The 12,821-nt window shown below is 41.2% G+C and overlaps 1 protein-coding gene across 1 annotated transcript in view; it reads left to right on the plus strand.

Annotated features, from left to right (window-relative positions):
* LOC138974383 (prion-like-(Q/N-rich) domain-bearing protein 25) overlaps positions 1-12,821 on the plus strand; it is a 152,771-nt gene that overhangs the window by 106,093 nt on the left and 33,857 nt on the right. The window contains exon 12 of the mRNA XM_070347100.1: positions 323-403. Within this exon, the coding sequence (XP_070203201.1) occupies positions 323-403 (81 nt within the window). The remainder of the gene's footprint in view (positions 1-322; positions 404-12,821) is intronic.

Here is a 12,821-nt window from a genome sequence, read left to right on the forward strand (position 1 = left end):
GTGACTTGTAGCTCTGGGTGTGTTCACTTCCATAGCGTTGTTAACGCCAGTGACTTGCAGCTGTGGGTGTGTTCACTTCTATAGCTTTGTTAACGCCAGTGACTTGTAGCTCTGGGTGTGTTCACTTCCATAGCGTTGTTAGCGCCCGTGACTTGTAGCTTTGGGTGTGTTCACTTCCATAGCGTTGTTAACGCCAATGACGTGTAGCTCTGGGAGTGTTCACTTCCATAGCGTTGTTAGCGCCAATGACTTGTAGCTTTGGGTGTGTTCACTTCCATAGCGTTTTTAACACCAATGACTTGTAACTCTGTGTTTGTTTCAGAACTCGACTTTAACGGGACCTGCATAACGACCGACTCCAACTGTAGAAGCGGTACCTTCTGCGACCCTCTCAAAAAGTGCAGTGAGTTTTCGTTCTTTCCAGACTACTCAAGAGAAATAACCACTGAAGACACGCCCTTGGCGCTACAGTTAAGGGGAGACACTGGTGTTAAAAGTCATTTTTTTCGTTTAATAACTCTTAGGTCAAATTTTGTGTGTGCTTTGAAGTACACAGTCCATCTCCTGAGAAAATGTAAAAAAATATTTTGGGGGACCATCGGTTGCCATGGTAGCAATTCAAGATGGCCACCAAACTGCCCCTTTTTAAAAGCCTAAGGCTTTTTTTTTACAAAACTCCCTGGAATTTTGTTTTGATGCTTGTTATTTATACTATAGCACAATGTGGAGGTCTGATCAGAGGTTGTTTGTGATATCTTCAGTCATTCAAATTATATCAGTGATGAAAATGAGTGATTTTAAATTTCATAAAAATCCGCCCATAAAAATGGTATAACTTCTCACGAAAAAAAAATCTCAACAAAACGCTCTGATCAGACCTCCGAAATAACACACTCAAGATGTATGCAAAGTTTCCACAACGCAGGTTTATTAGAAAAAAAGCCTTAGGCTTTTGAAGTGACAAAAATGCAGTTTTGAGAAAATAGACAAAACGTGTAGAAAATGGAGTTTCTGTTCACACAAGTTTACACAATATGTAACAAAACAACACTGACTCTGAATTCAATTCTTGCTTAGTTCCATGAGAAAAATGGAAACTACATTCAACAAAATTTACGAAAACAACAGCCAGTGTTCTGCAAGCACCAAGGAACCTGTTGCAAGGTCATACTGACCAACGCTCATGAGTAATAGGCATGCTGCATTAAGTATGCCCATTCATAATTCCTAACTTTGTTTGTTACATGTCAAGCTGCTTGTCTCGACCTCTTTTGACTTGATTTGAAGAATCAGTGAGTCATTTAAACAGTGTCCTTTACTTTTTATACTACAATATTTGGGTTGACTTCTGTGAATTGCCTTGGATTGCCATGGGCACTTTGGAAGCTCCTCTCCAGCTTCCCCCTAGGCTCTGCATCTGTAGAGACAACATAACATCAAAATTACCATGTCTATGATAAACTGAAATACTGCTTTTCACATAAATTATATTCCAAATAATTACCACCCTCCCCCTACATTATACACATTTGAAAAAGGAAATGTTATGTGATTATGTTATATGGGTGTGTATGCGTATTTTAAGTGCTGACAGTCAATCAGTGAACAAATATATATTGAACAATCATGTGAATGGTGCTGAGGCGGTTTAGGGCTAGTGAATGGTCTGGTTTACACATACATTACATGCAGAAACCATGCAGTCTGCATGGGAAGTATGACCACACGCAATACTCACTCACTGGGCCATGTGAATGCATGTTTGCTTGTGCTACAATAAAACTGTGATCACAGGAGGAAGCTATATATGCTTGAAAAAAACAAAAAGGGAAAAACACATGTTTTTCCCCCTACACTGACAAACCTGCTGACCACCAAGCTTCACAGTAGCAACCCATATTAACAGATCCTATTCTTGCATCCTATTCATTGTCTTTGCATCAGCATGTTGTTACTTTGATTCTGTACTTCAGCATAACAATCACACACACAAAAACAGAGCCAGAGCCGCACACATAACATTTTTTTTTATAAACTTGTACATATTTTGTTGAAAGAAGAAAAAAATACAAACCTACTACCAGCTTATAAGCTGCTTGGAATCTTCCCTGTTCTGCTTGGGCTAGCATTCAACTGCACCAGACTTCCCGGGATATGCATGGTGCAACAACGTCATTTTCGTATTGGTTGTTCTTTTTTAAGGAGTTCATTTGTTTCATGTTTTCCCGGAGAAAAAATATAGGGCCTGCCTTCTTGTTGCCATAGATAGCGAAATCCGTGTTGTCCGTATTGCCGTACGCATTCCGCACCGCAACTCTAAAATAAGTCCTGGTTCAAAACACTCATGGCAACGTGCTTCACACGGACACCACCGATGGTTATTTCTTGCTCCATTCCATCTGTTGCAAGGGAAGCGGCATAATTTTCTGCCAGTTTTCATTTTGGAAGAAGAAGAATGCACAAACTTGATCTTCAGTCTCAGATTCGTTCGTAGCAATAGCAGACGACACTATCGACTCTCACTTTCATTTTATTCTTCTGTCACGCAAGCCTCTGCAACTGGTCGAGTTAATTTTACCCGATAATCTTCTTTGCGTATCTAGCACTGAAACCGGGGCAAAACTTGTGACAAACTGAAGTTTTCAGAAAGATATCCAAGGAAAATCGCAGTCGTAGGTATTTCACATTGCCTTTGTCAACTTCTGGCGGAAATCAAAAATACTGCATTATGGGAAGGCCGAATTTAACCGAACAAGACCGAGCATTAACAAAGTTTAATATCCGCGATTCGATTGGTCAGTAGCGAAAACTATTCATACGGAATCTTCCGGAATCTTCCTCAGTTCTCTTCGGCTCAATGGAATGTCTTCAGGTTGCTGTTACTAACGGCGCGAAATCCGTAAACGGGAACTGATTCCCGTAGTGCGCGTCATGAACTGATTTTTGCAAAGAAAAGACAACTCATTCTAGACAAGCAAACGTGACCACCGTTGACGATGTGTTTGACCCACAGTCAACTCCCAAACATACGCATTTGTGTGCTGTTTTGTGGTTTTTACATTTAGTCAAGTTTTGACTAAATGTTCTAACATAGAGGGGGAATCGAGACGATGGTCGTGGTGTATGTGTGTGTGTCTGTCTGTCTGTCTGTATGTGCGTGTGTGTGTGTAGAGCGATTTAGACTAAACTACTTGGCCGATCTTTATGAAATTCGAAATGGCTATTTTGCCGGTACCGGCAACCGGCAACATAACGATATGTTACGGTAGAGGCTATTTTGCCGGTAGAGGGGAAATCTGCGTGACGCCAATATCCTGTGATTGTACTTTCTACAAGTCCATGTCGCTACCGTGTCGACATATCTTCGCTGTGAGAAAGATATGCGGTCGTGATTTATTCGACACTGAATTGATTGCCCAACGGTGGACACTTGAATACTACAAACGCGGCCATCGATTCTTTCAGCCACTTTCTGACATTGTTGAAGAACGACTACCTGTGACAGTCGAAACGACGCCTCGTCCACGCATTGTCACAGCAAACGACCGATACCGGCGAGCCCTCCACCTCGGACAACAATTAGCTTCTTTAGCTGCAGAAAACAACTTTGATTTCCAAGAGAAATTGAGCGTGTTAGATTCTGTTGTAAAAATGTGGAGATCTGGAAAACATGTAGCGGTTGTGGAACTAGTGTATGATATGACACTCGCCCCAAACCCACCACCACCAACAACAACACCACAGTCTGACGAGGAGGGTTCATCCGCACCAATGCCTACGACGTCTCATGAGGATGGTTCATTCGCACCAAGGCCTACGACGTCTCACGAGGATGGTTCATTTGCACCAAGGCCTACGACGTCTCAAGAGGATGGTTCAGTCGCACCAAGGCCTACGACGTCTCATGTAGCGGTTGTGGAACTAGTGTATGATATGACAGCCGCCCCAAACCCACTACCAACAACAACACCACAGTCTGACGAGGAGGGTTCAGTTCATTCGCACAAAGGCCTACGACGTCTGACGAGGAGGGTTCATCTGCACCAAGGCCTACGTCGACGTCTCTTGATAATGTGAACGGTTACCACCAAAATCCCGGAAGAGAGGCAGACCAAAAGGAAAAGTAGTAAATGCTATTGGACTGCCTAGCCGGAAAAAATGCAAGGTTGACAAACCGGTTCCCTTTTCAAAGAAGTCCTCGGTGGATCGAGACAGACAAATTCTGAGCTACTTTGTCGGTGAGGCAGACACAATCCGTGCTCTGAAAGGCGAACTTCTTTCAGAGGAATCCGTTGAGCAGGTACCTTCGGCAGTACCCACAGCAGTACTGGACGTGAACATATCCATCATGAAAGTTCGGCGATATTTCGACACGGACGGTTGGACAGCCGTCCAACACGTCTACTCGGCTGTACGGTCTTCTCTCCGTACTGTGTGTGCACTATGTGACGATGACTTGTTGAATACTCAATCTATTTCATGTGATTCATGTCTCAGATCCCTCCATCTGCAATGCGCTGGAAAACGCTCAAGACCAAAAACCAAGTTCTGGTTCTGCAGGAACTGCTATGAATGACACACACACACACACACACACACACACACACACACACACACACACACACACACACACACACACACACACACACACATAGAGACAGAGAGTCAGCGACAATGATCATAGAGAGAGAGATGTGACGATGATTTGTTGTATATTCAACGTCCGTATATTCAATCTATGTCATGTGATTCATGACACACACATAGAGACAGAGAGTCAGCGACAATGATCATAGAGAGAGAGATGTGACGATGACTTGTTGTATATTCAACGTCCGTATATTCAATCTATTTCATGTGATTCATAACACACATACAGTCGTCTCCGCTTAGCTCGTCCCTCTCGGGACCGAAAAATTCGCGACGAGCTAACCGGCCGACGAGCTAAGCAGCGGACGAGGTAAACGGAGTCCAATTTCCCTGGGGGATATGCTGCGACGAGCTATCCGGCGAATTCGTCCAGACCAATATTAAAAGCACATAAACACTTGTAAACGGGTGTATCAGGTTCTGAGATAACTATCAATCTAGTAGATCATCCTCGAATAGCCCTTTGTTCACAACATGACATTTTACCGTGTCTACAAACCAGAAGTAATCCTTTCATTACCATGGAGTAGGAGCTATGATGTGCAATGGTCAAATGACGAATTTCTGTTCATAGACTCGGTAAGATGTTGATAGAGTTTATATTCGTTTCGCATATTGGGTTTGTAACATGTGTTACTATGAAAATAACAGAGAGATAGGCAGAAGAGAGAGAGAGAGAGAGAGAGAGAGAGAGAGAGAGAGAGAGAGAGCAGAGAGAGAGAGAGAGAGAGAGAGAGAGAGAGAGAGAGAGAGAGAGAGAGAGAGAGATGTAAACCATGAAACAGAAAGCACATTTCTTGGGATTTTTTTTATTAAATCCAAAAATAAGCAGTCCAATGAGAAGAATTTTAAATGAAAAACCAAGTAAACACCCGCCAGAAAAAAGTTAAACACACACGCAAAAAAAGCACTAACTCATTTGCGTGCTTACATACACACACACACAAAACACACACACACCATTTTCAAAAACATGCACATCAACAAAATATCTGCGCAACAAAACCATAACAAACAAACAAAAAACTAAAACAAAAAAACAACAACAAAATGGAAGAAACTAAAAACTACGATCCAGCCGACTTGACTTGCCAGAAATGATTGACAGGTGTCATTGTCCAAACATTATTCTAATTAGTCATACAAAGAAAGTTTTGTGTGTACATTGTACCTACTAATAAGTGGGAGAAAATTGAAACAAAGTAGCAAAATCAGATAAACAGCGCATGTTTTCTTCTTTGACATTCAATTCGAAAAGTCTGGCAGTTTATGGAACGTTCTTTTGTTACTGTCATCCTGTCAGAAGACGTCATCGCTGACGACACAATGTCGTTATGACGAGCTATCCGGCGTAAATGACGTCACACCATGCCTTGGGACTGGAAAGTTTGGTCGAGCAAAGCGGCGGACGAGCTAACCGGCGGACGAGCTAACCAGCTTAATTTTACAGATACAAAGAAGGACGTCAGCCCGGGGAAAAAAATATGGCGACGAGCTAAACGGCGGACGAGCTAAGCGGGGTCGAGCTAAGTGGAGTCGAGTGTATATAGACAGAGAGTCAGCGAGAATGATCATAGAGAGACAATAACCAGTATTTAATTCCTTGCATAGAGATCATCGGATATTTGCCAGTTAAATTAGTGTATTTGGTGTTTTAAGAGAGAGAGAGAGAGAGAGAGAGAGAGAGAGAGAGAGAGAGAGAGAGAGAGAGAGATGGAGAGAGAGAGAGAGAGAGAGAGAGAGAGAGAGAGAGAAATATGGCTTTTATTCGTGTATAAGACAAGGTTGTAATTGCATTTGAAGTTTGCACATCAGAAATACAAATATTGAAGATTACTTGTGTATTGCCTTTGTGAGATGGAGAATCCGACTAGACGTTTCACTTTACTAGCTTCAGCAGCGTCCAACCGGCAAAATAGCCTCTACCGTAACATATCGTTATTTTGCCGGTATCGGCTACGTTGCCGGTACCGGCAAAATAGCCATTGCGTATGAAATTTGACACGAGAGTTCCTGGGAATGATATCCCCGTACTTTTTTTTCCATTTTTTTGGATGAATACCTTTGATGACGCCATATCCGGCTTTTTGTACTTTTTTACTATGTGTTAGTTTTAAGGGTATATAGAAGAACAATAAAGAAAAAATGCTGCAAATTGACTTGGACGTATTTACAATTTAATTAAACAAAATGTTTCAAATTATCTGATAATGAAATTCTACATTAAAATTAAAGCAGATCTAGGGACTTGTGCACATGCACGAAAGTCGCACCCAACATAAAACATAAGAAACTATGATCTGCATCTCTTGTTATGATGATAATGGCTGGCACCTGTCGGCCGACTTGCACGCCATAATTATATATATGGTTTTTTTACTATGCGCCCTGCATGTCAATGGTCTGTCTCTGGGTGACTCGATTATGAGGAGATAAAGAAAATGCATTTAGTGCAAGCAGTACATAATGACAACACAAATACAATTACTTAAGTAGGTGCTGGTTTCAGAGTATGCCAACTTGTTTGCCTCAATGTCGCAGATTTGGTCAGACTTTCACATTGAGTAAGACAACAAATTTAACAATGTTTTGATTTAAAAAACAAATTATTATTCATTTTTGTAGTTTTTGGCCCCATTCACTGGGAATCTTACTCAAGGACAAGGATTTTTCTTAGGAATATTTGTATGTGAAGCTTCCAAGCCCTAGCTTCAGAAACGTCCAAGAAACCCCCAATAATGGATTTTGTTGTGCCTAGTGATGGCTATCCAACCGAGTGGCGGAGCACTGGTGAATCCTTTCATTCTCCTGATTGCTTGATTCTGTAATGACATTGTGGAGTTGGTAGTTATGTGAGTGTGTAGTGTCTGCTCTTCGTTGTTTAGTCGGGGGGGGGGGGGGGGGGGGGTGTATTGAATCATCTGATCATAAAGTAAGACTTCACTGTGATGTGCAGAGATTTAGTCAGGTACACAAAATTGCTATGCTATCACGAAATTAGATGTTCTATCCTCTAGATGGGCTACACAACTACATCAGATTTCATGGTTGGGTTTTCGCAAGTCAGCAACATGTTTTGAAGTTCTCATTGGGTAATCACGGCTGACATCAAACACAGAAAAGGTGGGAAAAGCATAAATCAATGAACTCACCTTCCCTACATTGTGTTTCTGGCCATATGGGTCTGCCGAAGTAGCTCCTGTACATATTTAATCAAGTATTCATCTTATTAACATGTTATTGTTAGGATCACGCTTTTTTCTAGTATATCAGACTGGAAAGTTTCTCAAGGCTTGCACAATTCAAGAGCTTGCCTATCCCCAATAAAAAACAAACTACCAAACATTTAGTATGCAAGTATTTTCAGGGTCTCAAGGTTTTAATATGAAGTCTGTTCCTCTGGGGTCACGGAGAAACAAATTACAAATTAGAACATACTGTTACACAACAATTTCCGAACAATTTAGGTCACACCATAACATAACTCACAAACAAACAACAGCAATACAATAATTAGTCTGCAAATACCTAAACGTCGTTCACACCAGGTATACAAAAATAAAAAAGCACATTCAGACAGGTTTGACAAGTAGACCATTACAGCTGCTCTTCCAGACCAAAGGCCATGTTTCCCCTTACTCTGTAATTGTAATCATAATTATTGTTTATGAATGACTTCAGTTTTTCTAAGTAAATCTGTCGTTGTAATTACTGGTAAATGCAATATCCTCATATCTAACCTGCGTAAACTTCATTTCAAGGGTTTAAATTTTTTTTTAACTGGCCAAGAAATTATAAGCATTCCTCAATTAGATTCCTGTCAGACTCAATGAGCTAATCTTATAAAAAAAAAATATAAAAAAGGTAGCATCTTATATTTTCACGTGAATTATAGCTAATCAGAAAACTAGTATTTAATTAAAAAAAAACTCAAACTGAAAATACAGGCATGCAACATTATCCTTGCTGTTTTGTGATAACCATTACCATCAACTATTCTATTTCATTTCCATCTTAACCTCTCTGGAAGCCAAAAGAACACTTTAAATCCCCCCAATACTGGGCCCCCCCGTACAGTAAACATTGCTGTGCATATTAAAAAAATTCAATGCCTGAGTCTCCAGTCACCTGTTTATGTTGTTGACCTTGTACTTGTAGCTTTTCAGTTTAAGAGGCTGTTCAAGAAACTGTTTCTCTGATCACATGATCAAATTTCAAATACAGAATAAACCAATTTTGATTCTATTTTTTCAATAATAAGTTGAACATCTTCATATGTAATTGCAACAATTTACAGAGTTTCCGAATAAATGCTGCAAGAAAAACCAACAGAGTGAACATGAGTTTGTAAATATTCTAATATACCTTATTTACCTTATGACATGTGTGGTACAGTAGCTGCTTAAAAGGTCCTTACACCTCAGTCTGCATACATTAGGTGACACCCCTGATGGAGATTGAAAAAAAGTTCTTTTTTCAGTACACTGTGTATGAGTGTGGTCGGGTATGTTCTGGAACTATTAGAGCACTCCCTATGACCACACACATGTGCATACGGCTACATATGTTGCACGCAGGGGGGGGGGGGGGGGGCTTTTAGAGGTGTAGTTGTTGGACTGTAGTGTAGAGGCTGATTGGCAGTGCTATGGGGTGAGGGTGGAGCTGGGGCGGAGAATATATCGTATGTAATTGAATACAAATAAGCATGATCAGTTAGACTAGAGTTAAAAACTATGTTGATCGCCACAGACATTACATAATGTGAAATCACAAGCATGTTACTGTACCTTTTGTTTTGCCATTGAGATTGGTAGAAGGCAATGTTGAGTGGTGAACACAAGTTGCATTGATCACTGCATCACCATGTGGTCAATCCCCTTTGATCTGCAGGTTGCACCAGCACAAACCAACACAGTGTTATGATCGTAAACAGCCCACATAGCCAATAAATCTAAGAACACAAACACTATATAGATGTAATTGGAGAGCCTGCAAACCGAGTCGTGCTTTTGAAATTCAATGAAAATCTGTCTGTCAATGAAGCAGATAGATCTATCCTTGCGATTGTTTTTGCAAGCAGATAAATGTTTGAACTTCACTTTTTCCGTTTTCATTTAACAAAGTGATATTTTGCAAGATGCATTTCGTGCCAATGAGCTGAACAAACAATCAATATCAAGCAAGTGATAGATTCTCAAGGGCGGATCAATTCACTTTGGAGGGGGGGGTTACAAAATGACTGCGAAGATACAAGTTGACGGCGCCGAAGGCGCCTAAGCCTGTAGGGGGGTCCGGGGGCATGCCCCCCCGGAAATTTTTTTATCCAAGGAAGCAAAATAGAGCTATCTGGTGCATCCTGAGCCAATAAATTACCTCTTTTTTGGGGTGGGTGGGGGGGGTTACGTAACCCGTGTAACCCCCCCCCCCCCCCCCCCCCCCCCAGATCCGCCCTTGATTCTTAAAGACAAAATTCAGTCACGCAAACAAACTGAAGGGAAAGAATCTAGCTTACTGCTGTACTGATTTCGCCAAATAAATGCATTTGCATGCCGAAGTTATTCCTGCTTTGATTCCAATCATTCTAATTGATGTGAATGCAAAAAATATACGTAAACGAGCTGATCAAAATGAGTAACATTGCACCTGCCTGTAGACTGTGCTGCGAAAGCGAAGGTCGTCTGCGACTGGAGATTTTGAAGTCGAACAGCGTCGTTTCTTCACTCTCAGCGGTTGTCTTCATCGGAAAAGTGAAAAGCCTGACTTGCAATCTAGCGAAAGACACATTCTGTCTTTCCGTTCGGGCGTTGTTTTTGTGTACAATCTCTGAAAATGTTATTTCGAAAAAGGCGGCCGTCATTGTTTTGGGGTTTCCGCCTAGTAGTGTTTTAAACCGGTTTCAGACCGGAACACACTTCGGAGATAAAAACAAAATGGCAGCCCCCATGAAATACGAAAGGTCACACAGAAAAGTCGTGAATAGAGACATCCAGATTTTCCTTCGTCAAAAGTTCGTGAGTTCCGATCTTCGCGAGTTTGTTGAAGTGGTGACGTCACATCCCGTCACGGTAACCACTTACCGATTTCGGTCCAGATCTACGCGAAGTTCTTCGTGCGCGTTCGTCTGTTTGTCAAAACAGTGATGACGAGTAGTGTTATATATGACGAGTCTTTTTTATCGGAATATTCCAGACATCTTAATATGCTGGGTACACAAGCAACACTGAAAAAAAAATCGATTTTAGATTCATTCCTGTAAAATCTCCCAACTCTAAAAGAAATAGGCCTAGTGGAAACAAGTGTCTTGTACAAGAGAGATCAAGGGAGATAATTGGCAGGATATGTCGCCCGTCGACTCAAGTTCTGAGCCAAGTTTTGTGTGGGTATCCGTGTTCATGCACTAGGCCTCCAAAATGAACAGTTTACAAATGCACAGTCCACAGAAGCGTCGTAAAGATATTAAACTTTAACACTGCGCACATAAAACATATTTTTAACATTCTGAAAAGGACTAAAAGTACTCACGAAGATTGCTGATTGAGGTTCGTCAAACACGCCTTTTTCACCACGCAGATCCCGGTCTTCGGCAAGCAGTGGTGGGCGCGAAAAACCAAGCGCATGCGCATTGAGGCACAAAGTTAAAAATAGAGAGGAAATCCCCACCACCGACGAATGTTCGTCTGACGAAGGTTGAATCTGGATGTCCCTATATTCACGACTTTCCGACCTTGACATTGTAGTGGGGGTCAAGTGGGCGTCGGCATCATTGTCCAATCAGAAATTTTGATGCGCTTCCGCTTCCTGTCCCGCACAGTCTGCGCAAAAGAAATGGCGCAAAACTGTTTGCGCGGAAAAAGGTGATGAAAAAAAGAACACAACCTGGTTTGATAACCAAATGATTGCGATCTTGCATTCTAGCATCATTTAATGTGGAACAACGACACATCTGATAAACAAATAGCCAGTTTGTTACCAACATGAGAAACTAGGGTTTAGAATCGAAGCGGTAAACCCGGACGCTGTTTGTACACGTAAATCCGGAGAAGCTATCGAAGTAGGTGACATGTCGTTTCACTCCGAGTGTGCCAGCACCGGCCCTCTACCCGCCAAACCCCCACTAGGCAGGGAAAGTGGTTCGACCTTACATGAATGCAGGGCAAGTTCGAGTTTGCTAGCTAAAATTGCTGCTAGTGCTTGCCTTGTCTAGATCTGGAACTTTTTCAATTGGATTTTTTCTCTCTATTATACTGGAATAAGTGGGTGCTTTTCTAGATCTAAGCATCGACCGAATTAGATAATGCTGTTCCTTGCATTGCATTCTCCTAAATCTGTTATTATAATTGTTCGTTTTTTGTTGATAAGCTTACAAGATTTTTTCTTTTTTAAGTAAGTGGTTTCACACGTACAACATGAGACCCACATGCACTAGACAATGGAAGTTGAGGTCCTCGTTCAATACCACAAATGCCAGTATTATACTTCAGACTCCTTTTGGAGGAATGTGTGGGGTTTGGGTGTTGAACTTGAAGTGGCAGATTGTTTGCACAGGTATGAATGTTCGTACGTTCGTACGTGCACGCATGTATGCAGGCATATGTTTGTCAAGCAGGAACATGCAACATTTTGTTGACCGTATGTGAGTGCGTGTGTAATAAAACCAACGACAAACAATACAAAAAGCTCCAGCTCTGCTTCTTCACCAGTCACAGACGCATTGCGTTGTTCAGCTTTCCAGAAATATATTAACTCAGTCAGAACCGGCTTCATGAATATTTTATTTCAGGAAAAAATCAATCGAATCTACACAAAAAAAGGTTATTGCGTTGTTCTGTCTTTGAGACTGTATCACGTAATATTGAGCTACTAGAAGAAACATGTCTGTGGCATAGTTTGACCCAACAGATAGAGAAGTCAACAGAGGTATTCTGCCGTCAGCAGCTTTATTGCTGTTTTGAATTTGATCTTGCATAATATTATTACATAATTTTGCAACACACAAAGAAATCGTAATTGAATATTTTACGCAAAATTGAATAATTCGCAAACATGTTTGTATGAACAAATATTATTTTAAGAAAATATGAGTGTGGATGGACGTATTTTGAGTGAAGTAGCAGAAATTCTTTTTAAGTTTTTAGCTACATGCACACGTTCTGTTAATTACGTTCTTAGCA

The sequence above is a fragment of the Littorina saxatilis genome, linkage group LG8 (assembly GCF_037325665.1).
Source record: "Littorina saxatilis isolate snail1 linkage group LG8, US_GU_Lsax_2.0, whole genome shotgun sequence".
In the NCBI taxonomy this organism is placed as follows: domain Eukaryota; kingdom Metazoa; phylum Mollusca; class Gastropoda; order Littorinimorpha; family Littorinidae; genus Littorina; species Littorina saxatilis.